We start from the raw sequence: 22,596 nt of genomic DNA, 5'->3' as shown, positions 1-22,596 counted from the left end.
ACCCCCTTCAGTCCTGGATCGGATGCTTGCAAGGCAAACACCCTACCACTGTGCTATTTCTCTGGCCCCAGGATCTATTTTTTAATTGAAAAAAGCATTGTAATTTCTTTCTCTTTCATCTTTTTCTCTCTTCCCCCTTCCTTTTAACAGGGTATTGACATTGGAGAGAGTTTAGCTATTCCAGATGAATTCACTGAAGATGAAAAAAAGTCAGGGCAATGGTGGAGGCAGCTTTTAGCGGGAGGTATAGCTGGTGCTGTCTCGAGAACAAGCACTGCTCCTTTGGATCGACTCAAAGTCATGATGCAGGTGAGCTAAATACTATGTGTCCCAAATTAATACTGTGTGTCCTAGATATTCAGTCAGTGAAATGTGGTATTTTGGAAAATGCTTTAAAATGGTTTTCATGCCTTTAAAATAATCTCTTAACTCATGTGAATTATTTCAGTGTTCTATAAAACCTCAAATTGTGGTACATATGTGTGATAATATTTATTGTTCTGTGAAAATTTAAATGTTTAATTAGGAGTCCCTAGCTACTATTATATTTTCCATAAATCATATTTTTTTGGGCCAGAGTGATAGTACAGTGGGCAGGTCACTTGCTTTTTATGTGGCTAACTGGGTTCAGTCCCTAGCTTCTTCTGGGCATCTGAGAATCACCTCAGTGCAGAGCCAAGGGTAACCCCTGAGCATTTCAGGATGTGGCCTCAAAGTAAACAGATTCCAAAATCTTCCCTTCATTTTGTGTAATTTCTCAAAACAAGTATTTCTGAAAGGGTGCATCTTGGAACAAATGATTCTAAATCTGAAGTTACGGAAAAAGCTACATTTAACAGAATGGCTTTGTTAGACTTATCGTAGACTAGCTGTGGCTAGTCAGGGTGAAAAGAAAAAAAGGCAAGGAAATATTATAGTATTTATTTAATTTTTACATGGTAGTCTCTGCCATAGTTCCACATTTCCAGTGTGGTGAGTCTTTTCTCATTTTATATGTGGGAATCTAAGACCAATGGAATTAAGTGACTGTCCATTTACAACAAATTAGTTGACTTGGAATATTATTACTCTATACTCATGATTTTTTATTTTCCCTCTTTTTATTTAAAAACCATGATTACTAAGTTGTTTATGATTAGGTTTCAGTCTTACAGTGTATGCCACAATTCACCAGTGTACATTTCCTGCCATGTCCCCAGTTTGGAAACTCTCTCCCCTGCCTGCCTGAGGGGTAGGCATTTACGTCTCTCTTTTTTTCTCTTTCTCTCTCTCTGACTCTCTCCACTCTATTTTTCTCTTCTAGAAACTGTGATTTGAACTATTATTAATGAATGGATACTGTGCTCATCACTTTACCTCGGTTTAGCACCCAGTTTAAACTCATGATTCCTATAGTGCATGAAACCCTGAAGTCTCATTTTTCATCATTATGCAATGGGACTATGACTATTTATTTAGCACAAGTTTGGTTAAACTTGCTAAGAGTTAAATAATGAAAGGTATGTCAAGACAGATGCACTCGAGTATCCCATTGCAATTGAATAGTTACTTAATGGTTTTTGTAAGCTGTGTTTGCTATGCCACTAGTTAATATTTTGTGTAATTGTCCTTATATTTCTATACAAAATATGTCTATTTTAAACTATCAGCCATTCAAGATATACTTAAATCTCAAAATATATTTAGGGTTAAAGGTAGTTCTTTAAGGAGAAAGATTTAAAAAAGTGATAAATGTGTGTATAAGTTTTTGTTTCTTCAGGAACAAAGTAGTAAACTTTGAGAGAACTTAGATTTCTTTTTTGGTTATAACATGAAAAATTAATAGTTTTACTTAGTTTTTGTAAGCCAAAGTAATCAGACAAATTTGCCAACACATACAAAAAACACATGTTATTTACTATATTTTTCTCTGCCCTTGGTTTTGTGAATATTTTTTATTTGTGTTTAACTTTTTGCTGTATTTCTCATGGCATATTGCTCTCCCTGGAAGAATGAGAATATGATACATCACTTTTTTTAGCACATGCATAATGAAAAAATTAGCTTTTTATTTTGGTTATAGAATTTATCAGTTTTTTATAGATTAATCTTTAGTATGTTTAAATAGCTATCATTGCTATAGTTTAAGCTAATTAATATTTTATGGTTTTATGGACTTCTTGAGAGAAGAGATAGCATAATGCCTTAGGTCTGATTTTTTATTTTTCTTATATTAAACTTTCTCATATCCAATATTTTATTGACTAATACAAAATTTTAATACTTATTATGAATATTGATCATAATTTAAATTTTAATATATTTTTGCTTTCCCATATGTGATATTTATTTTTCTTAGTTATAGCTTCAAATTATAGTTCTTACATCATTATATACATTATCTTTTTATTTTTTTTTTGGTTTTTGGGTCACACCTGGCATCGCTCAGGGGTTACTCCTGGCTCTATGCTCAGAAATCGCTCCTGGCAGGCTTGGGGGACCATATGGGATGCCGGGATTTGAACCGATGACCTTCTGCATGAAAGGCAAACACCTTACCCTCCATACTATCTCTCCAGCCCCACATTTTCAATCCTATTTTAGATTTCTTGTAATAATAGTAGTGAAATAATGAAAGTGGTTTGTATGATTACAAATTGAAATAACACACCACCAATATTTTTATATTCTTTTCATTTTTAGGTCCATGGTTCAAAGTCACACAAAATGAACGTATATGATGGCTTTCGACAGATGGTGAAAGAAGGAGGTTTCCATTCCCTTTGGAGAGGAAACGGTACAAATGTCCTTAAAATTGCTCCTGAGACAGCTGTGAAGTTCTGGGCATATGAACAGGTAATTTTATCACCTGTAGAATTTATTAACAAAGAGAAGTTAACAAACATTTTAGTAGCAGGTTACATAAAAACTTTATATATATATATATATATATATATATATATATATATATTTTTTTTTTTTTTTTTTTTTTTTTTTTTACAGAGGCCATACCCAGAAGTGCTGAGGTATCTGGACCACTACCAGCAGAGCTCCACTAGTGCAGTTTATAGTGTTCAGCCTGGTGTTAATTGAGGGTCACCAGAGCTGTAACTGATGGTGCTTTTTGTTTTGTTTTGTTTTGGGGCCATACCCAGCGCTGCTTGGGTTACTCCTGGCTCTGCATTGAGAAATTGTTCCTGGCTTGGAGGACCATATGGATGCCGGGGATAGAACCCAGGTCTGACCTATGTCAGCTGTTCCACTGTGCTACCACTCTGGCCCCAGGACCTGATGGTGCTTAAGGGGGGAATGCATTGGCTAACAATCAAACTCAGAGTCTTGTATGTGCTAGGCATGAGCTCTACCACTTGATCTATCTCCGTGGCCCTGAATACTTGTTTTAATATGTAGTAATTTTTCCTATAGCAGATCAGACTGAATGAATTTAGACGAGACATTTCTTGTGATTGAATTCTGTGATTCTGAATTTAAAATTACATTATTTATAAAAGAAATAATTCTGTGTTCTAAATATCTCAGCAAGGAAATGAAAATCTTTTAGCTGAATTGACAAAGTTCTGACTAGAAGTTGTATACTTAACTTTATGAATATCTACATACTATAGATCTGGAAGGAAAGATTTTAAGTTGAAATCCCAAGAGTATTTTGACAACTCTCAAGTAAAATTGAGCTGAGTTTAGAATAGAATGTCCATAAAGGCAGGAGCTTGATGCTAGTCTATGCACTTCAGCATAGAGCCAGTGTGTAATAAGTAATTGCTCAGTATGTGTTTGTTGAACCAGTGAGTGAATATATTTACCTCTGAGTCAACTTCTCTGTTGACTTAGATTATTTAACTTGACACTTAAGGGAAATACAGAAAAGAGTTTCAGAATTTAGTATCTTTTTTTAAAAGTAATTTTATTGTGACTAGCATGAATTACGAATCTTTCACAATAATATTTAAGGTACATAGACATTGAATTGGTATTCTCACTATTAGTGTTGCCCTCCTTCCACCCCTGTTCCCAGCATCCCCCTCCTTTGTCTCTCAGACTGCTAGTATAACTGGTCCCCTCTGTGTATAGCTTGTTGAAGATTGGCTATTGATTCTGTTGTCATTGACTTTGGGTTTGGTGTTTTAAGACTGATCATTTTTTTATTTCTACTCAATGTTCATACGACTGTTTGGTCCTGGTACCATCATTTTTTCCCCTCAATTTATGAGGCAGAACAAGATGATTCAAGTTATTTGGTTCTGTTTGAGAAAGAAAAAGAAAAATAAAGAAATAAAAAAACAAAATAAAACAAAAACTGGGAGGAGTTTGTTTAGAGGTTATAAATATCAATTTAAAAGAAGAAAAGGAGAAAAGAAGAGAAATATAACAAAAGGACCCACACACACACACACAAAAAAAAAAAACCCAAAAACAACAACAGAAGGAACAAATATCAAACAAAGGCCCAAAACCAACAACTACAAAAAAAAGCACCACAGCAACGAATACAGCAACCAAACAATAACCACAAGAACGAAAAAAAAAAGAAAGAAAAAAAGGAAGGAGGGCTGGTGTGGCAGATTTTGTGCTTCTTTTTTTCTTTTTTTTGCATAGGCACAGTAAATATTGGGGAAATTAGAAAGGGAATTCCCTTGGCCTAAGAGATACAGGGCTTCTCCGCCCTTGAAGATTTTGTCATGGGAATAGCTACAGGCTTTGTACATGCTCATTTTCACATCTCAAGATATTTTTATGGTTCCAGGAAACTTTCAGTTGTGGATGATAGAATCAGGCCTCTGTAATTAGAGATCTTAGTATTTGCACAGATCATAGGATGAAGTCTAGGATAGCACCTTTATTTATGGTTCTAGAAGTTCTGTTCCATCGCTGTTGTAATCAGTCTTCTGTAATTGGTGGTCTTGGTTTTTGCTCAGAACCTAGGAGGAAACCTATCTTTCATTATGTTTCCAGAAATTCTACTCAGTTGCAGTTGTCAAAGTCAGACCTCTGTAATTAGAGATCTTGGTTATTGTACAAATCCTAGGCCAAAGCCTAGGCTTTCTTATTGGTCCCAGGATAAGTTCTGCCCAGTCATGGTTGTCAGAGTCAGTCTTCTATAGTTAGCTATATTGGTTTTTGCACAGATCAAAGGATGACGTGTCTTCTGATTTCATCTTACCATTAGGTGATTAGATATGACAATTACTCTTAGATCAATTTGTTGCTGTTTCCTTGTTGTCAGGATGTCATATCAAAACTGGTGCAAGTTTGTGCTAGAGCAGTATTAGGAATTTCCAAGGCATAGTTTGATTTCTGGTGCTCTTGCAAGGAACTGTGTTGGTTCTGTGTCAGGGATCTAGGGCTCAGGATTGTACAGTCACTGTCCGATCACATGGAGTCTAAGTTGATAAGTTGGGTTCATATGACACATGTTCAGGGTGGGAGGTGCTCCTGTATTACAAAACATATGGGTTCTTATCCCTTGTAGATAAGAGCTTGTTTATTATATACATAAAATTTTCCCCCTTTTTTAGTATGCTTTTGCAAAAAGGAATGGTGCCATATTATATTGCATTTGGGGGTAAGAATGTCAGGCTACACAATCTCTGTGCCCTGGTTTAGACCTGAGCTTTTATCCCAGGAAAGACTTTTTCTTGTAGGTTTTTGTGCCAAGCAGAACCAAAACAGGTGAAGTTAAGGAAGAAAAAAATATATACGTATACAAAAATAGATGAAATAAATGAAAGTAAATTTAAAATTTTAAAAGTAATTAAAGAAAAGTGATATAAGAGGCTACCTTACATTGGGAATAAACAGACTAAAATATTATAGAAGTATTACACATATAAAGGAAATATAGGCTTCCCCATTAAGTCTTTTGAGATATTTTTGTGGGGGAGTGAGATGCAGGGCACATTTTCATCACACACTGTGATCTTGTTGAGTTTGAGAAATGATTTGTAGCAATAAGGGATCAGGTAGTGGTGTCCTTTAGCTGGGGTTTCTTCTGGAGCTGAAACAGCTAGCATAAAATAATCCACATTTGTGGGGGTGGAGGATGAGAAGAAGGGCCACTAAGCAAAGGAGTTAGTTGTACTTTCTTGCTGGGGCACAAGATATGGGGCTGAGAGGGTGTCCTTTCACTTTGGGAGCTGGGTGGTGGTTATTGGGGCAGGAGGTTGCTAATGAGTTAAGAACTGAGGGTAAAGAAGCTTAAATAAGGAGAGATATCAGATCAGGATTGGGGGATGAAAATATAGAAGGATTTCTGAACTGGGGGAACAATAATATATAAGAGGGGCTATATATATTTTAGACATGATTATTTACATTTTATGTTTGACAATCATAGAGGAGTCCACTGTGTATAAACTCATGCCCACATAAAGACAGACATTAGTGATCTGTTCTTAAGTTGTTGTTGGAGGCCTAAACCTCAGGGGGTCTGAGCTCTTAAAAAATAATTGAATTAAGAAAAAATAAATAATTAGCTAAGATATAGATTAGGAGAGAAAGAAAGGGGAAAAGGATAAGAGAGAAGAGAAAAGAAAAATAAGCAAATATGGTAAAAATAAGTTAAAAAAATTGGGCTGGTGCGTCTGAGTTGGAAGGTTTTCCAATTTCTAGGCACTTCATCACTGGGGGTGTGGACATAGCTAAATGAAGATTTCAGGTAACTGGAGCATTTTAGGATAAACATAGTTTTCATGTCTAGAGTACTAAGCAATGTGGTAGTGAGGACTATAAGAGGTGGCTACCCTATGTGTCTGCCACATCTTATGTGTGGGGGTTCCTTTCCTAAAGAGAAACTGCCAGTGTGGGTTTTATTTAACATAGATTAAATTGATGAAGAAGAGGAACAAAGGAGAGAAGGAAAGAGGAAATAGGGAAGAAAAAGAAAAAAAGAGAGAGAACAAAAAAAGGAAATGGTAATTTGCAAAAAACATATTTGATGAGTGGGACCTGTAACATCAGTCTGTTTAGCTGTTGACAGTTTCAGTGGTCTGAATAATCATATGCTTATGGTCCTAATAGAAGACATAAGGGAAATGGGTAAATTGGAGTATTTTATTGAGACATTGTCATACTGAGCACTGTATATGGTATCTAGTATGATTAAGCACTGAGGCGTAAAATTTGGATGTACACTCTGTGTTTCCAAGAACTGCTGCGGACAAAGAAGCTGAAGGGTTATTTTATACCTGGTAAAATTAAGGCATTAAAACATAGTTAGTAATCACTGCAGCAGGAGTCCTGGCTTCTAATCATATTCTGCACCTGGCTCTGTGGGTAAATACATTTGGACATTATTATAGGCCTTTGTAGGTTGAAGTTGATTGCATACCTGTTCACTCTAAACCACTGTTTGTGTTGTTGCTGGTTTCTTTATAGTATAATGGATAGTTGAGGCTTTGTGTTGCCCCTCTTCCACTTGATTTGAACACTTCTTTTCACTATGTGCTGACACCTATGGTGCTTGGAGTTTCTACCCTTTGTATTAGTTCATGGAGTATTATATGTATATATGGTATATATTCTTTAGTTTTTGCCAGTGGAGTCAAATCATTAAAAATACCTCTGAGGTTCATCTGCTGGAGAGTTAAGACCCTTGAAATTTAACTCCATCTCACATATATAATATTGCTCATTCATTTTGCTTTTGTTGCTGATTTTTGGGGTTGCACAGTTGGTTACACTGCACATACAACATTGGTTATGGTAGTACTTCATGAATAAGATTTAGTTATGTGGGGTTCCAGCCAATGAATCTGCTGCTAAATTTTACTTGCATGTTAATCACTCAGTAGTTAATCACTACTCTGTGTCACATCTCTGTGTCCTCAAATATGTCTTGAGTTATTATGGAGAGCTACTTGAACAACAGAATATTTTAGAAAAGATTACAGAATCGAGTGTCATCCTTTTCTTAGCTTAGTAAGTAGGGAAACACAGAAAAATACTGAGAAAATCTATATAGTAGGAATATAATTTGAATCTCTTTTTAGAGGAATCAGTTTTCTTGTGTGAATAAAGATACTAATTATTACTAGTAAGGACTCACATTTTCAGATATTCAGAGTCTTTTCACATATTTACATTTTATGGTAGAATAGTAGAACTGAAAAATAATTACATACAAACCATTATTTAAATTGAATGAAGTCTGATATTTTGGGAATGTCATTATATTTCAAGCAGTGTGTATATTCTACTTTAAGATACTTGACAAATTCTAAGCAACATCTCTGCTCAATCTCATCAGCTTCCTTTCTGAATTTTCTTTACAAAATTCTCAATTTTGCATGCTGACTTTTCTTAGAGCCAAAGAAAACTTTCTCTGTTACAAGGCATAGTATCCTCTTGGTCTTTGGGGTTCATTATGTCCAGTCATTTTCTCTCCTCCTGGAAGTCTGTGCCTCCTTCAAATGTGTTTTATGTAGCTTTGTGTGAGGAGTATTTTTTTCATTATCCCAATCATATCAGTGCCTCTATCCCAAAACTTCTTAGAGTACTATAATATATATATATATATATATATATATATATATATATATATATTTTGGTTTTTGGGCCACACCCGTTTGATGCTCAAGGTTTTCTCCTGGCTAAGCACTCAGAAATCACCCCTGGTTTGGGGGGACCATATGGGATTCCGGGGGATCGAACCACAGTCCTTCCATGGCAAGCGCTTGCCAGGCAGACACCTTACCTCTAGCACCACCTCTCCGGCCCTAGAGTACTATATAATATTTAAATTTTATATTAAAGAGTTTCAACAAATTTTTTATTGTATAATAGAAATTCTGGAATAGAAATTCCATGGTTTACTAGTGAGTTGTAAACTAGTATAAATATTGTATATGGTTCTGTATAATTTATTGAATATAAATTATAATTTATAATTACTATAATACTGTTTTATATATAAATACATTTCCCAGAGGTATATCTAGCATACATATAGATTTTAATAGGTCTTATTCATTGAATACATTTTAGAAAATGAGGAAAAGTAAATATAGAATATTTCAGCCTGTATTTACCTGTCTTAGATGCTTTGAGGTGGAATAAAACTCTGGTCCAGCTGAGTTGTCATTATCATAGAAATACAATTATATCAATGACAAGGATGGCCATGAGTAGTGTTCTCTGGCTTCAGCTGCCATCTGTATACTACCTGTCCTGCATTTTGACATATTTCTTCTTATTATTATACCAATAAATTATGTATGTATGACATAGCTGTGCCTATCTGCTTCTATATCTCAGAGATACCTCAATTTAGCCCCCATCCCTCATAACACACATACACACGTGCATACATGGGCATATGTAAATATATACCCCATTTCTTTTTCTGGCATACAATGATGAATATCCTTTTAATATTTCACTCAGGAGTTACTACAGTAAATCTTATTGCTACACTCCCTTGTTTGCCTTTGTTACAGCCCTTCTACACTGAATTCTGGTCATCTTAGTGATTATTTCTGCTTAATGAAATGGTTGGTTTCCTCAGGCAATATTTGTTTTCAGGTTTGTATTCCCTGCACTTTACCAATGCCAGTAAATCCTTATTGAATGAATGAAGACACAACTTCCACAGCTAGTTAATGAACCCAAGTATGCAAGAATATCAAGCCCATTACAGTGAATGGAAAGGTAGGTATTTCAAAATAGAAACAGTAATATGTGAAGAGAAATTTGGTGGTGCTTGGGGGACCAGGTGACCATCATTCATTCTGTAAACAAAAGGTGGTTCAGTGGGTTCAAGTCTATTAGAGTATATTTCTAGGAAGTTAATGATGTAAGCAAGTCAAGAATAAAGTGAGTATTGATTTTGTAGATATAATCTTTAATGCAGCGAGAGAAGCAACTTATGTAGGGAAGTAAAATATGCACATCTAAGAAAGACAAACTTTAAAAATTAATAGATAATGTATTGGAATACAGTGTGCCTAGATTGGAAGCCAGAATAGTACTTAGTGAAATATTCCAGTAACTCAGTTAGTAATGATGAGCCCCAGAATAAGAGGGTAGCTATAGGCATTGTATAAGAAAATGTTTTGGAAATATAGACATAAAACTCACTAAATGAGATAGAGGTAGGAAAAAAGGAGGATTCAGTTATGACACTCTGGTTCTTTCTTTTTTTTTAATTTTTATTTTGATCATAGTGGCTTACATATCTTTCACAGTAGTATTTTAGGTACATATTAACATTGAATCAGGGGAATACCCACCACCAAATTTGTCTTTCCTCCTTCCCCATTCCCTTTCTGCAACCCATATCCCCCACCATCATCCCCCGGGCTGCTAGAGTAGGTGGTCCCCTCTTTGTCTAGTTTACTATCAGGGATCAAATATCTGTTTGGTCCTGGTGTCCTCCCTTGTTTCTCCCTCTATTTGAGAGGCTGGACACTCTGGTTCTTAATTTGAGAAACTGAATACAATAGTATACAAGAGGAATATATTGACCTCTAACCTACATCTGACCCTTAGGATGGAAATGGAGTTCGGTAACAGTTTTAAGTACTGACAGTGCCCAATTTTCTTACAGACTCTCTACTTCCTATTTTTTATATATGCTATAGTTTGGTGATGCAGAAACCCAAAGCTTTTATACTTTAAATTCATATTTTTCTACCAATCAGCTGTTCAGTTAATCAGTCACTAAGTATTTATGTGTTCTCTATAAATTACTAAATATTTAAATACTTTGATAGATATTGTTGGAAATAGAGTATAAAAAATGCCTTTGAGGTTTCTGTCAATATATAGGAACTTTTAAGAAAATTTGTTTGATAATTGTGATAATCCAGTTTGTGGCAAAATTAATAGTCTACACAAAATAGGAATTGAGTTAACATTATAGTTTATTTCAGGAAGCATTGAGAAATTTATACATTCAATTTTATGCATAAAGAAATACAGTTTTGAGTATGTCAGGAAACATTGAGAAATCAATACACTCAATTTTATGCATAAAGAAATATAGTTTTGGGTTTTTTTTGGGGGGTGCCATATCAGCAGTGTTCAGAGGTTACTCCTGACTTTGCACTTAGGAATCACTCCAAAAGGAATTGGAGTTTCCTTATAGGATGTAAAGGTTTGAACCCAGCTCATTTGCATGCAAGACAAGCAGTCTACCTGCCATGCTTTTTGCTCTGTCCCCAAAATATAGCTTTAATAGAATAAATAGAATAAACCAATGTGACCTTCCCTTCACTAATATCCCTAGTTTCTTACAACTTCCAGGCTTCCCCTTACAGGCACAAACAATTATTTTTCATGTTGCTTATTACAATACAAAGCTAAAGGAATCATCAAAAATAGATACATAAAAGTCATTTTGTGATAATTGTTATTATATCTCACAATGGTTGTTTCTAAAGTCATTGAGGATTTACTGGACTGGTTAGTGCTAGTAACCTTCTTTGTTTGATTATTGAACTTAGTGGTCTTCTACACAACCTTCCCATCAGATTTGCTATGGTCCTATAGGACTAACAGTACTATGAAATTTGGAAATGTTGCTTGGGTGCAATTACTCCCATGAGCTCCAAGAACTTTGGAACTGAGTGATTTGGTGACTTGGTGACATTGATGAGGTTCCGTTCTGGAGCAGAGCCATTTCAATGTTGGAGTATGTCATTGTTGCTGCGGGTTGCTGTGCTTTCTGGAAGAAAAGGAATCTGCCTGCCCCCATTGTGAGAAGGCCTCAGAGTTTTCAGCCTTGACTGGTTTGTCTGAGGAGGTTCAGCAGCTATTGCATTCATTTGGAGATTATTTGTGGAACTGGACCATTTGTTTCGAAATCGTTAGATCCTTGTTTCACTTTTTTGAGATTAGTTCTGTATGAGTCTAGGTAATTTCCATGTTGGAGGGTGTTGGCCAAGAACTTTTTCTAATTTGTTGATATTTGTCACATGTATTATTATTTTGTTTTGTCAAAAATGTATGTTAGAAATAAAAAGTGGGAAAATATCCTAAAATTGTAAAAATTATTCATCCTGTGTTTTCTGGGCACTTTTATTCTGCTAAGCCTAAGTATATCTTGCCTGTTAAAAATACGTTTATGTTTTGTGTAAATCTAACCTGACTATCATTATCTAGTAAACTGGATATATTAGCATGAACCCTTACTTTTATATGAGGTATTGTTTATGTAGTGTACACATTTTGAGAATATCATCATAATGACCAGAATTGGTTTTTAGTAGTTGACTTGTTATTTGTTATTGTCTTAGGTCTTGGCTTGCTGTAACAGTATCAAACAGTGGGGGATTTAAACAACAGAAATGTATTCTAGAACTGAGAAATTCAAAATTAAGATACTGATTATATTGCTTTTTGTTGAGGATGCTATTCTTGTTTTCTTGAATGTGTACATAATTTCTGTGGTGGTTTTTGTGCAAATGGACTTATGTAGAGCATATGATGATAGGCATGTATGAGGGTTCACTAATGTCTCTTGTTTTCAAGACACTGATCCTGTCTTGAGTATTCCACACACCTGTCATTGTCTAACCTAATTACTTTAAAAAGAAATTTCAGAGACCATCCCATTGGATATTGCAGCTTTATGAATTTGAATTTGTGTGACACACGTAAGTCTATAGTAGCTATTAATATGAACTTAATATTTATTTCCACAGTATAAGAAGTTGCTTACAGAGGAAGGACAGAAAATAGGAACCTTTGAGAGATTTGTTTCTGGTTCCATGGCTGGAGCAACAGCACAGACATTTATTTATCCTTTGGAGGTAAGAACGCTGATGCATTCTAGTTCTGTTTGTAAAATTTATGTATTACAGTGCAGTAATTTATCCTCAAATTAACTGTTGATAGCAACAAAAGTGGTATTATCTTACCATTACTATGGGATAAGATATTAGAAATGGCTTAATTGGCTCAGAGTTTATCATAACTTACATCCAAGCTATTGTAGTCACAATGAAGGTCATTGGAGGTAGGTCTGTTGCAAACCTCACTCACATTTTTTGTGGCAAGCACCCCCTGGCTATTATCTGGAGACATCAGTTCCACCTTTGAGCATACCTCTCTGTAGGCTACTTCGTATCCCTACAGTATGGTAGCTGGTTTTCCCAATAGAATAATCTGTGAGTGATGAGTGAGTACCCAGGTGGAAGCTGCAATGTACAGTATTTTCTGCCATATAAGACGACTTTTTAACCCATGAAAAACTTATTAAAAGTTGGGGGTCATCTTATACGCTGATATACGTCATGCTGAAACTTACTCCAGCTTCAGGGACGAGTGATCCATACCCCTCTTACCTCCGCATTCCATCCAGCTGTTAGGCTTCTTCACTCAGTCCTCTGCTTGTCCCGATTAATCTTTCAGGGCACACAGAGGAGCTGAGTTACTGAGTGCTGCATTCCATCCAGCTGCCTGGTGTCATCGCTGGTATGCGGCTTTCTGGTGCTCAGTCCTCTGTTCAACTTTTATGGGATACAGAGGAGATGCTCTCACTCCCTCTAGCTGTCCTATTAATCACTGTACCTTAGCCAGCTGCTTTTGGTGGAGCCCCCTCTCCCTGCTCTCAATGTAAATCACAATTAAAAAAAATCACAGTCACTCACTACAAATGACAAATGTAAAATGATTGTTGGCACTCTAAAGTCTAAATTAAACATATACTATTAACCTTTGAGGGGTCTATTCTTTTTCTCTTATATTTTTTTAATTTCCATTTGGTGTGTGTTAAAAGAGAGGTAGTCTTATACAGCAAATATAGCCAAAACCCTGTATTTTAACAGGAAAACTAGGGGGTTGTCTTATATGTCCAGTCATTTTATACGCTGGAAAATACAGTAATATTTTATTTATCAGAGGAGGCCTTTTCAAGAAGTACTCAGGGGAGCTGGTTGCCCCTCCTTTTGATACTGTACCAGATGGGCTACCAGATGGAGTTTGAGATTCGGTGTTGCTCCAGATTTGTGGTGCTGGGAACCATCAAGGCCTCTTCGAGGTGCCTATAGGGTCATATTGCCCAGTGTTCCAGAGCCTCTGGATCTATACCCATCATTTTTAGGAAGTCATGTGGTATCAGGCATGTGCCCTAATTGTTGTATTATTGCTCAATTATGGATCTGTGATCTTTTGCTACTTCTGATTTCTGTTGGTCACACAGATCAGCTAGATAGGAAAAATCTTCACAGGGCAAGAATAATTGGAGATTGGCTGTAACAGTGTAATAACACTATCAGTTAAAATACTGCTTTCCACAGAGGTTTTCCTTCATCAATTCAATTATGAAATCTCAGGATTAGTTTAGACGGTAGTTGTCTTAATTATTTGTCTTAGTTCTTTTATCAGAGAACAGGTTGACAAGCCATATATGTATGGAATATTTTATATAGCCCTTGAACTAAGAATGATTTTTTTACATTTTAAAAAACTGTCTAAAAAACCAGTAACACCCTTTCCCAATACCTCATTACCACCTTTACTCCCCTCCCCCAGAAACCCATGCAATAAATATGCAACAGAGACCTGATACTTAAGCCTACAGACTAAAGTATTTTTTCTGGATTGGTAAGTTGCCAACTCCTGCTTTATTAGTATAAAAATGAATATGGTAAATATGGATATTTTTGTTTATAAGACAAAGGATTTTTCAGAAATGATAAGGTCATTTTGCCTTTATAATATGCATATTAATTAATAGCTTTCCTTCCAAGCATCTTAATAAAATGTTCATATTACTCCCATACACTTTAAAAATTATTCTACTGAACCAGGTCTTCCTCTGTAATTTTACATCTCTATTAACATCTTTCCACTTCTCTGTTACATTTACCCTATATTCCAAACTAAATACATAGGAATATAATTCCAAATATAAATTATTCCAAATATAACTTACCATATTTTTCATACCTTAAGACATATTTTCCCCCAGAAGTGTGTTTTATGGAGCAAATGTCACCTGGAACTGAAGCCTGAGTGCAGAAGAGGAGAGCATTTAAAAACTATGTGTGTCTTATGGTTGGATGTGTCTTTTAGACTAAAAAATACGGTATTTGACCTACCACTAATTTTTTTAACATAATTTTTATTTTAATTTATTGGCTTACATATCGTTCACAGTAATATTCCAGGTACATATTTACATTGAATCAGGGGAATTCCCACCACCAAATTGTCCTCCCACAACCGCTCCCATCCTGCCTCCCATATCCTCCACTCTTCCCCCCCCCCCCCCCCCCGGGGGCTGCTAGAATGTGTGGTCCCCTCTGTGTCTAGTTAATTACTTAATGGGCTTATAACTGTTTGGTCTTGGTGCCTCCATTATTGCCCCCTCTAGTTGGGAGGCGGGACTAGAAAAATCAAGTTATGTGGATTTGTTTGAGGAAGAGAAAGGTAATATAATGGGGTAAAAATGGACTACGCTGACTATGAGCGGAGTCATTCTAGAGGCTCTCATCCTTGGTTTGAGAGACGATGGGGAAAAGAAGAAGGTGAAACACCACAGCAGTTCAAAAAGAGGAATCAAATAAGATATTCAGTGAGCACTGCAGCCATAAAATACGAAAATAAGAGCGAAAAAATACGGTATTTGACCTACCACTAATTTTTTAGAAAAAAATTACTCAATGTCTCCCTGAATCTGTGTCTTTTTTTTAAATAAACAAACAAACAAACAGAAAAAAAGGAAATTTGAAATTGTTACTTGCACCCAAGGCTACTCCCATACCTTTTCCCTAGATGTTTTTAGCAGCAGCTCATTCCAGGTCAGTATCAACCACTTTGGGAAAGACTGGTTTGTTTTGGCCCCTCCTTGGAAAGACTGTTTTATTCTATCATTTCATGTCTCATCTTCATGTCTAATTTGTCATTAGTCAATTCTGTTAAGACATCAGTAGATTGTTTTCTATTTCATCTGTTACTGATTATTTTCCGATATTCTTTTTTTAAATTATCTTTATTTAAATTTCCAGATATTCTTTGTAACCAATATGACCCCTTGGATCTAGTCTTTGCCCCTCAATGAAGAACACATTAACAAATTGGAATGTCATTTGACAGTTTGTGCTAGCTATCGGTTGTCTGTAAAAAGTGCTTATTTTTGAACCATGATCAATAACTTAATATGCACACTAATATTTTGGTACATTTTATGACCAGGTTATGAAAACAAGACTGGCTGTAAGCAAAACTGGACAGTATTCTGGGATATTTGATTGTGCCAAGAAGACTTTGAAGCATGAAGGCATAGGAGCTTTTTATAAAGGTTATATTCCCAATTTATTAGGCATCATACCTTATGCTGGTATAGATCTGACTGTATATGAGGTGAGTTTACAGTAGTCTTTTGAATATGTGAATATAAGTAATTATAGTTATAATTTTATTTAATATAAAGAAGTACACATATAATAAGGAACCATTTTAACCAGAAATAAATTTAAGGATCTTTAATTGGATCTATATTTTTAAAAGTACCATGGATATGAGATCCTGTATTCCTGTAGTTACCTTTGTACTAGATTTCTCTCTAAATAATTTCTATTGAGAGTAGGCTCTATATGTAGTTATAGTTCATTTTTAGATGATGTCTGGCCATTTTTCTGAGGACAGAGAAACTAAGAAAATATGTGCCTTTTTTGATTTTTAAAAATATATCACTGTTCAATCTTAGAGTGGTTGTGGGTAGAATAGTTATATCTTTGTATTAAACAGGCCACTCAATACAAATCATTAGATCAGTTGTGCCATTTAAACCATTTAACAACTTACGATTCTGGGAATAGTTGTTGAGTACATGGTATTGGAAATGGTATGTTCAAAATACTGGGTTAGAGCATGAATATAGAGAATGACAGGTTTACTCAGATTCTGCTTTTGAAAAACTGAAGGTCTGATTGGTGAGAAAGGCACAAAAACAAAGCCCAGTATGGTTAGTTGTCCTATGGTAGAAGTAAGTCTGGGCATTAGGATAGGACCCCAACATATATCAGAGAGGAGTGGTATGTGTAATGGAAGTTAACACTGAGAATTTGAAGATTAAAAATCTAAACCGAGGGGCCGGGCGGTGGCGCTGGAGGTAAGGTGCCTGCCTTGCCTGCGCTAGCCTAGGACGGACCGCAGTTCGATCCCCCGGCGTCCCATATGGTTTCCCAAGAAGCCAGGAGCAACTTCTGAGCGCATAGCCAGGAGTAACCCCTGAGCGTCACAGGGTGTGGCCCAAAAACCAAAAAAAAAAAAAAAATCTAAACCGAGATACTGATGAGTTTGATGTATATTGAAGTTTATAACTTGGCTTAAAAATCCTAGTCAGAGGGGCCGGCGAGGTGGCGCTAGAGGTAAGGTGTCTGCTTTGCAAGCTCTAGCCAAGGAAGGACCGTGGCCATAAAAAAAAAATGCTAGTCAGAGAGACAATATAATAATATAACCATTATAGCTTTTGTGTTCTGATTGTATGCAATACTTTTGACTTTAGTTGTTTAAATTGTTTTTCAATCATGTGTTTCCTAGTCTTGTTTAATGGTATGTATAATCTGGGGTTTTTTGGATTTTTTTGTGGGGGGCCACACCCAGTGATGCTTAGGTGTTACTCCTGGCTATGAGCTCAGAAATTGCTCCTGGCTTGGGGGACCATATGAGACGCTGCAAGATCAATCCGAAGTCCATACTGGGTCAGCCACGTGAAGGCAGATAATCTGTTTTAAGTAAATTACCTGTTTTTAAATTTTGAGGTTCAGAAATAGTTGTCTTTAGCTACATGATTTTACTTTCACATTATGACATAAATTGGAAAGTAAGTGAAATGCTTGATTCTAATTTTTATGTCATTTATAGTGTTTTTCTTGTTATATAATTTTATTATATAACTTGTTATATAATTGTTATATATGTACATATGTTTTTTTAAGTGCCAATTTGAAGTTAATTTTTTCTTTAAAAATACTTAGCTATGGGCTCAAAAAACTGAAGCATGTGTTTTATACATGGTGACTTAAGTTCAGTCTCTGGGCATCATTGGGTATGGTTTTGGTAGCCCCCCATCTCTGGGTTGAGCAGTACCACATCTTTAGGCCTGAGAACCCATCATCAGACCCACATAACTGGACAAAGTATAGAAGTAAGTGGCCCATGGCCCCAGCACTGCTAGGAAGGACCTCTTTCCCAAATTTATTAATTGTGTATTTATGTACATGGTAGCAAGTACTTTAATGAGTGCATTTTCTACATCTGAAAAGCGAATTAGCATGTATATTACATATACATTTTTCTCAATTATTGCACTATAGTAAAAATACAGGGACCTATGAGTATAGAGGTAATGGGAACATGTTTATCGTAATGGGAAAATATTTAGCAAATTTATTTCTGTATCTTAGTTAAAAACAAATGAAATACCACCAAGACTGATTTTTCTCACTTTCTTTAAAAATAAATTTTATTTTGACCACAGTGGATTACAAATCTTTCACAGTAATATTTTAGGTACATAGTGACATTGAATCAGGGGCATTCCTACCACCAATGTTGTCCTCCTTCTATCCTTATGCCCAGCATGCATCCCATATCCCCCTCCTTTGCTCTCTGGGCTGCTAGTATAAGAAGTCCCCTCTGTGTCTAGCTTGTTGTAGATTGGGTATCAATTCTGTTGCCGTTGGCTTTGGATTTGGTGTTTAAGTCTGATCATTTTTTGTTTCTACTTAATGTTCATACGACTATTTGGTTTTGGTACCCTCCATTATTTTCCCTCAATTTGTGAGGCAGAGCAGAACCATCTTGGTTCTATTAGAAGGAAAGAATAAAAAGAGGGGAGGCAAAAATCAAACAAGCAATTTTTCTCACTTTTAAAATCAGAAGAATAGTTGTAAAGGAGCCTATGGATGGCTGAGTGCGTGCATTTACTTATTAACCCAAGAGTTTATTCCCTAGCATTGCTCCTCATGCTGAATGAGACCTAGTGATTTGTGATCCTTGGTGCTGCAACAAAAAAGTGGGTAATCTCCAGTGTTTTATAACCAGGTGACTCCAGATGATGCTACTAAATTATCTGCACCTCCAGTGCACCCCTGGGAGCACTAGATGGTTAACTAAATGTGTAACCCCAGTCATGACAGCTACCACCACAATTAAGAGAAGGAAGAGAATAAAAATAGCACTTTATCAGAGACTTTATTAAAAAAAATTAGTGAGATTATATGTGATGAAGTATAAAATGAGATGTAACTAGCAGTATTCATATGGTTTTTTTGTTAATACCATATGAAATGGTCTTTAGATGATGTTTGGTGCTCCACTGCTCCTTACACTTAGAAGAATGAGTGAAGAACAAGTGTGCAGACCTTATGTTTTTTGAATCTCTGATGACTTGCTTACCCTTTGCTTACCTTGGCATAGTTTCCACTCCCTCCTGTGACTTGTGCTTCAGAATATGCTCTGTCTAATCTGGCAGAAATGGGCCTGTGTCTCTTTGGGCTGAGAGGAGCTGTGAAATATTTGTATTATTACATGAGAACAAATTTAAACTTATTCCTTCATTGCTCTGTTGTGTTTTCCTTGCAGCTCTTGAAGACCCATTGGCTAGATAATTTTGCCAAAGACTCTGTCAACCCCGGAGTTGTAGTGTTGCTGGGGTGCGGTGCCTTATCAAGTACCTGTGGGCAGTTAGCCAGCTACCCTTTATCTTTGGTGAGAACTCGTATGCAGGCTCAAGGTGAGGTTTTGATTAAAAATATTAAAAACATTAAAAATACTGCATCAGTCATGTACTTCAAATTCTGGTGAGATAACTATGAATGGTTTTCAGTGAGTTTTCTTAGTAGTCTTTTTTTTCATTATTGATTTTCTTAGGAACCTTTTAAGATGGTCTTCCCCAGTCTTATTATTTATTTGTTTTTGCGTCTACCCAGTGCATCTCAGGGCTTATTCTTGGATTTTTATTCAGGAATTATTCCTGGTGGTACTTTGGAGACCATATGGGATGCTGGGTATTGAACCTAGGTAAGCCACAAACAAGCAAGCACCCTACACACTGTACTATCTCTCTAGTACCATGGACCCTACAACTTTCGAATTTTGATCATATTCCCCTGTGACAGTCTTCTTTATTTTCCACCATTGCACCTAGATTTTCTGTCTCACTGGTTATTCTCTTTGCTGCCTTTTATTCCCTTTCTCTTTTGCTCTTTCTGTAATTTCATTTATTGCCTTTAAACAGTTTACCCTGGGCATCATGAATTTTATCCTCAACATCCCTCCCAAGTACTCAGATTCCAAGTAATCAGCCAAACATTAAAACTTGAGCCATTGCTCCTTGCTAGACACACTTCTCCATGCTAAGTTAAAACAGCCCAGTCAGATAGACATAGCTCCTGCCATTGAGAGATAAAGTTGCATATTCACCAATAGACCCAAACAAACCACGTTCTCCTCTTTGAGAGTTGGTTGCACAGAGCAAAAAGACTCAAACTTAATTTAAGAATTAGAGAACATTGCTGTTTAAATTGAGCCTGGAAGGTCCTGGGAGATAGTACTGAGGCTGAGATAAATGCTCAGTTATTTTTCTGGCATCACATGATGCCCTAAGTATCACTAGGTTACCCAGGTGGTCTCAGGTTTTTATGGATCAGAGTTGCACTGCACCCTAGAGCCCTAGCATTGAACATGGGGCCAACTTGGAGTTCAGGCCCGCAGTGTACTGCCCACCCCTCCTACCCCAAACAAATGAACTGAATTGAGAAAGACAAATGGAAATTAGCTAGGCTTCTGCAGGGTGAAGGAAAACATAAATGTGAAGGCCCTGGGGCAGGGAAAGTGTTACTTGTAACATCTGAAAAACTGTAAGTTGATATTGAAGAAAAGAAAAATACAAATAATGAGTTAAGTTTTTGTGTATATTATATCAGTTAACCATTATAACCATTATATATCTTTGAGGGATGCTGTTGTTATTCTCATTTTGATAGTGAATAAGAGGAGCAAAGTGAGATTAAATAATTTCCACAAGGTTATATACATTTGGTAGATAGTAGAGATGAACTTTAGATATAGGCTGACTTTCAGTTCAAGCTATCCCTAAACTGATCTTCACAACTCTCATTTAATCATATAGACTTGTTCCTGAGCTTGTAAACAATTTCAGTCTTGTCCATAAATTCAAATACTTTTCAGTATCTTCAGAGTAATTTTCAAAATTGTTAATAGGAATTTTAAAACTTTCTATTATCTAGCCCACTTTATATTTTAGCCTTTTTTCTTTTCTGCATCCTTTCCTTGAGCATCTAGCAGCTCAGAACCACTTATGCCAATGTAAAAACCTTTTTACACCTATGGACTAGAGCTTGCCATATTGAGCAGTCTGCTAGACTGGCAGCTATAACGAAGGCAGTAGAACAGTGGGTTGGCCCAGAGACCGGTGATTGAAGAACACTGATTTATACAGTAACCACTTCTAGCAAGAAAAGGTATCCCCATAGAGCATCTATCTGCCTTGGGCCAGCAACTTAGATTTTCTTTCCCACCTTTCTTGCATTTTAGATTCTTTTTGAGACCAGGGACTCTGTTTTTCCTATTTTTCTAAAAATTTCTTTTATCTCTTTTTTCCCCAAGCATAAAGTTTTCTCTCTTCAATCCTTGGTTGAAAGGAAGAAGGTGGTGGAGACAGGAAGAAGAATGGTAGAAAGTGGCTCTGCATTAGCTTTCCCACTAGCTAGCTAAGTTTAAGTTTCTTCATCTTTTTTTTTGTTTTTGCTTTTGTTTTTGTTTTTGGGCCACACCCGGTGACGCTCAGGGGTTACCCCTGGCTATGCGCTCAGAAGTCGCTCCTGGCTTGGGGGACCATATGGGACGCTGGGGGATCGAACCACGGTCCGTCCTACGCTAGGGCTCGCAAGGCAAACACCTTACCTCTAGTGCCACCATGCCGGCCCCAAGTTTCTTCATCTTTCTAAGCCTCAGATTCCTCCCTTATAATAAGAAGTTTCTTTGAGGGACTGATGAATAAAGTAATTAAGGTGATATCTATACATAATAACTCAATAAATACATCATAATCATTTTTATAATCAGGTATTGCATAAGATATTTATAAGAAGTGCTACTTTCTTGGGATCCGTTGGATAAATTGTATTTTCATAATACTATTCTCGAATATAGTTTAAAATAATGACAATAATAATAATGTTATTACTAAAAATGCTTGAATATTAATTGGCATGTTTTGTTTTCTAGCTATGGTAGAAGGGGCCCCTCAGCTGAACATGGTTGGCCTCTTTCGACGAATAATTTCCAAAGAAGGAGTAGCAGGACTTTACCGAGGCATTGCCCCAAACTTCATGAAGGTGCTCCCAGCTGTAGGCATCAGTTATGTGGTTTACGAACATATGAAAGAGACTTTAGGAGTAAACAAGAAATGAAATGTTGAATATTTTTTTTAGAATAGCATTGGAATTTTCAATAAAATTTAGAGGAATAGAATTGCAGTAAATCTTAAGCAAAAGAATTATATTTATTTTTACAAAAGTAAACATCTGATAATTTCAAACATTTGAACTCAATTATAAATATGAAAATGTTAAAACTAGTCTTTTAAAATACTGAAAAATATTTTGATACAGTTTTGAAGAGGCC

At 36.1% G+C, this 22,596-nt stretch overlaps 1 protein-coding gene across 1 annotated transcript in view; it reads left to right on the top strand.

Moving 5' to 3' along the window:
• The window catches only part of SLC25A24 (solute carrier family 25 member 24), a 43,096-nt gene extending 20,714 nt beyond the window's left edge, over window positions 1-22,382 (top strand). The window contains exons 5-10 of the mRNA XM_049765847.1: window positions 151-309; window positions 2,683-2,835; window positions 12,639-12,746; window positions 16,135-16,302; window positions 19,531-19,681; window positions 22,198-22,382. Of these exons, the coding sequence (XP_049621804.1) occupies window positions 151-309; window positions 2,683-2,835; window positions 12,639-12,746; window positions 16,135-16,302; window positions 19,531-19,681; window positions 22,198-22,382 (924 nt within the window). The remainder of the gene's footprint in view (window positions 1-150; window positions 310-2,682; window positions 2,836-12,638; window positions 12,747-16,134; window positions 16,303-19,530; window positions 19,682-22,197) is intronic.
• Window positions 22,383-22,596: the final 214 nt, after the last annotated feature.

This window comes from Suncus etruscus, chromosome 19, assembly GCF_024139225.1.
Source record: "Suncus etruscus isolate mSunEtr1 chromosome 19, mSunEtr1.pri.cur, whole genome shotgun sequence".
Lineage (NCBI taxonomy): Eukaryota > Metazoa > Chordata > Mammalia > Eulipotyphla > Soricidae > Suncus > Suncus etruscus.
Note: the sequence above shows the minus strand (reverse complement) of the source record. Positions and strands in the feature narration are given on the sequence as shown.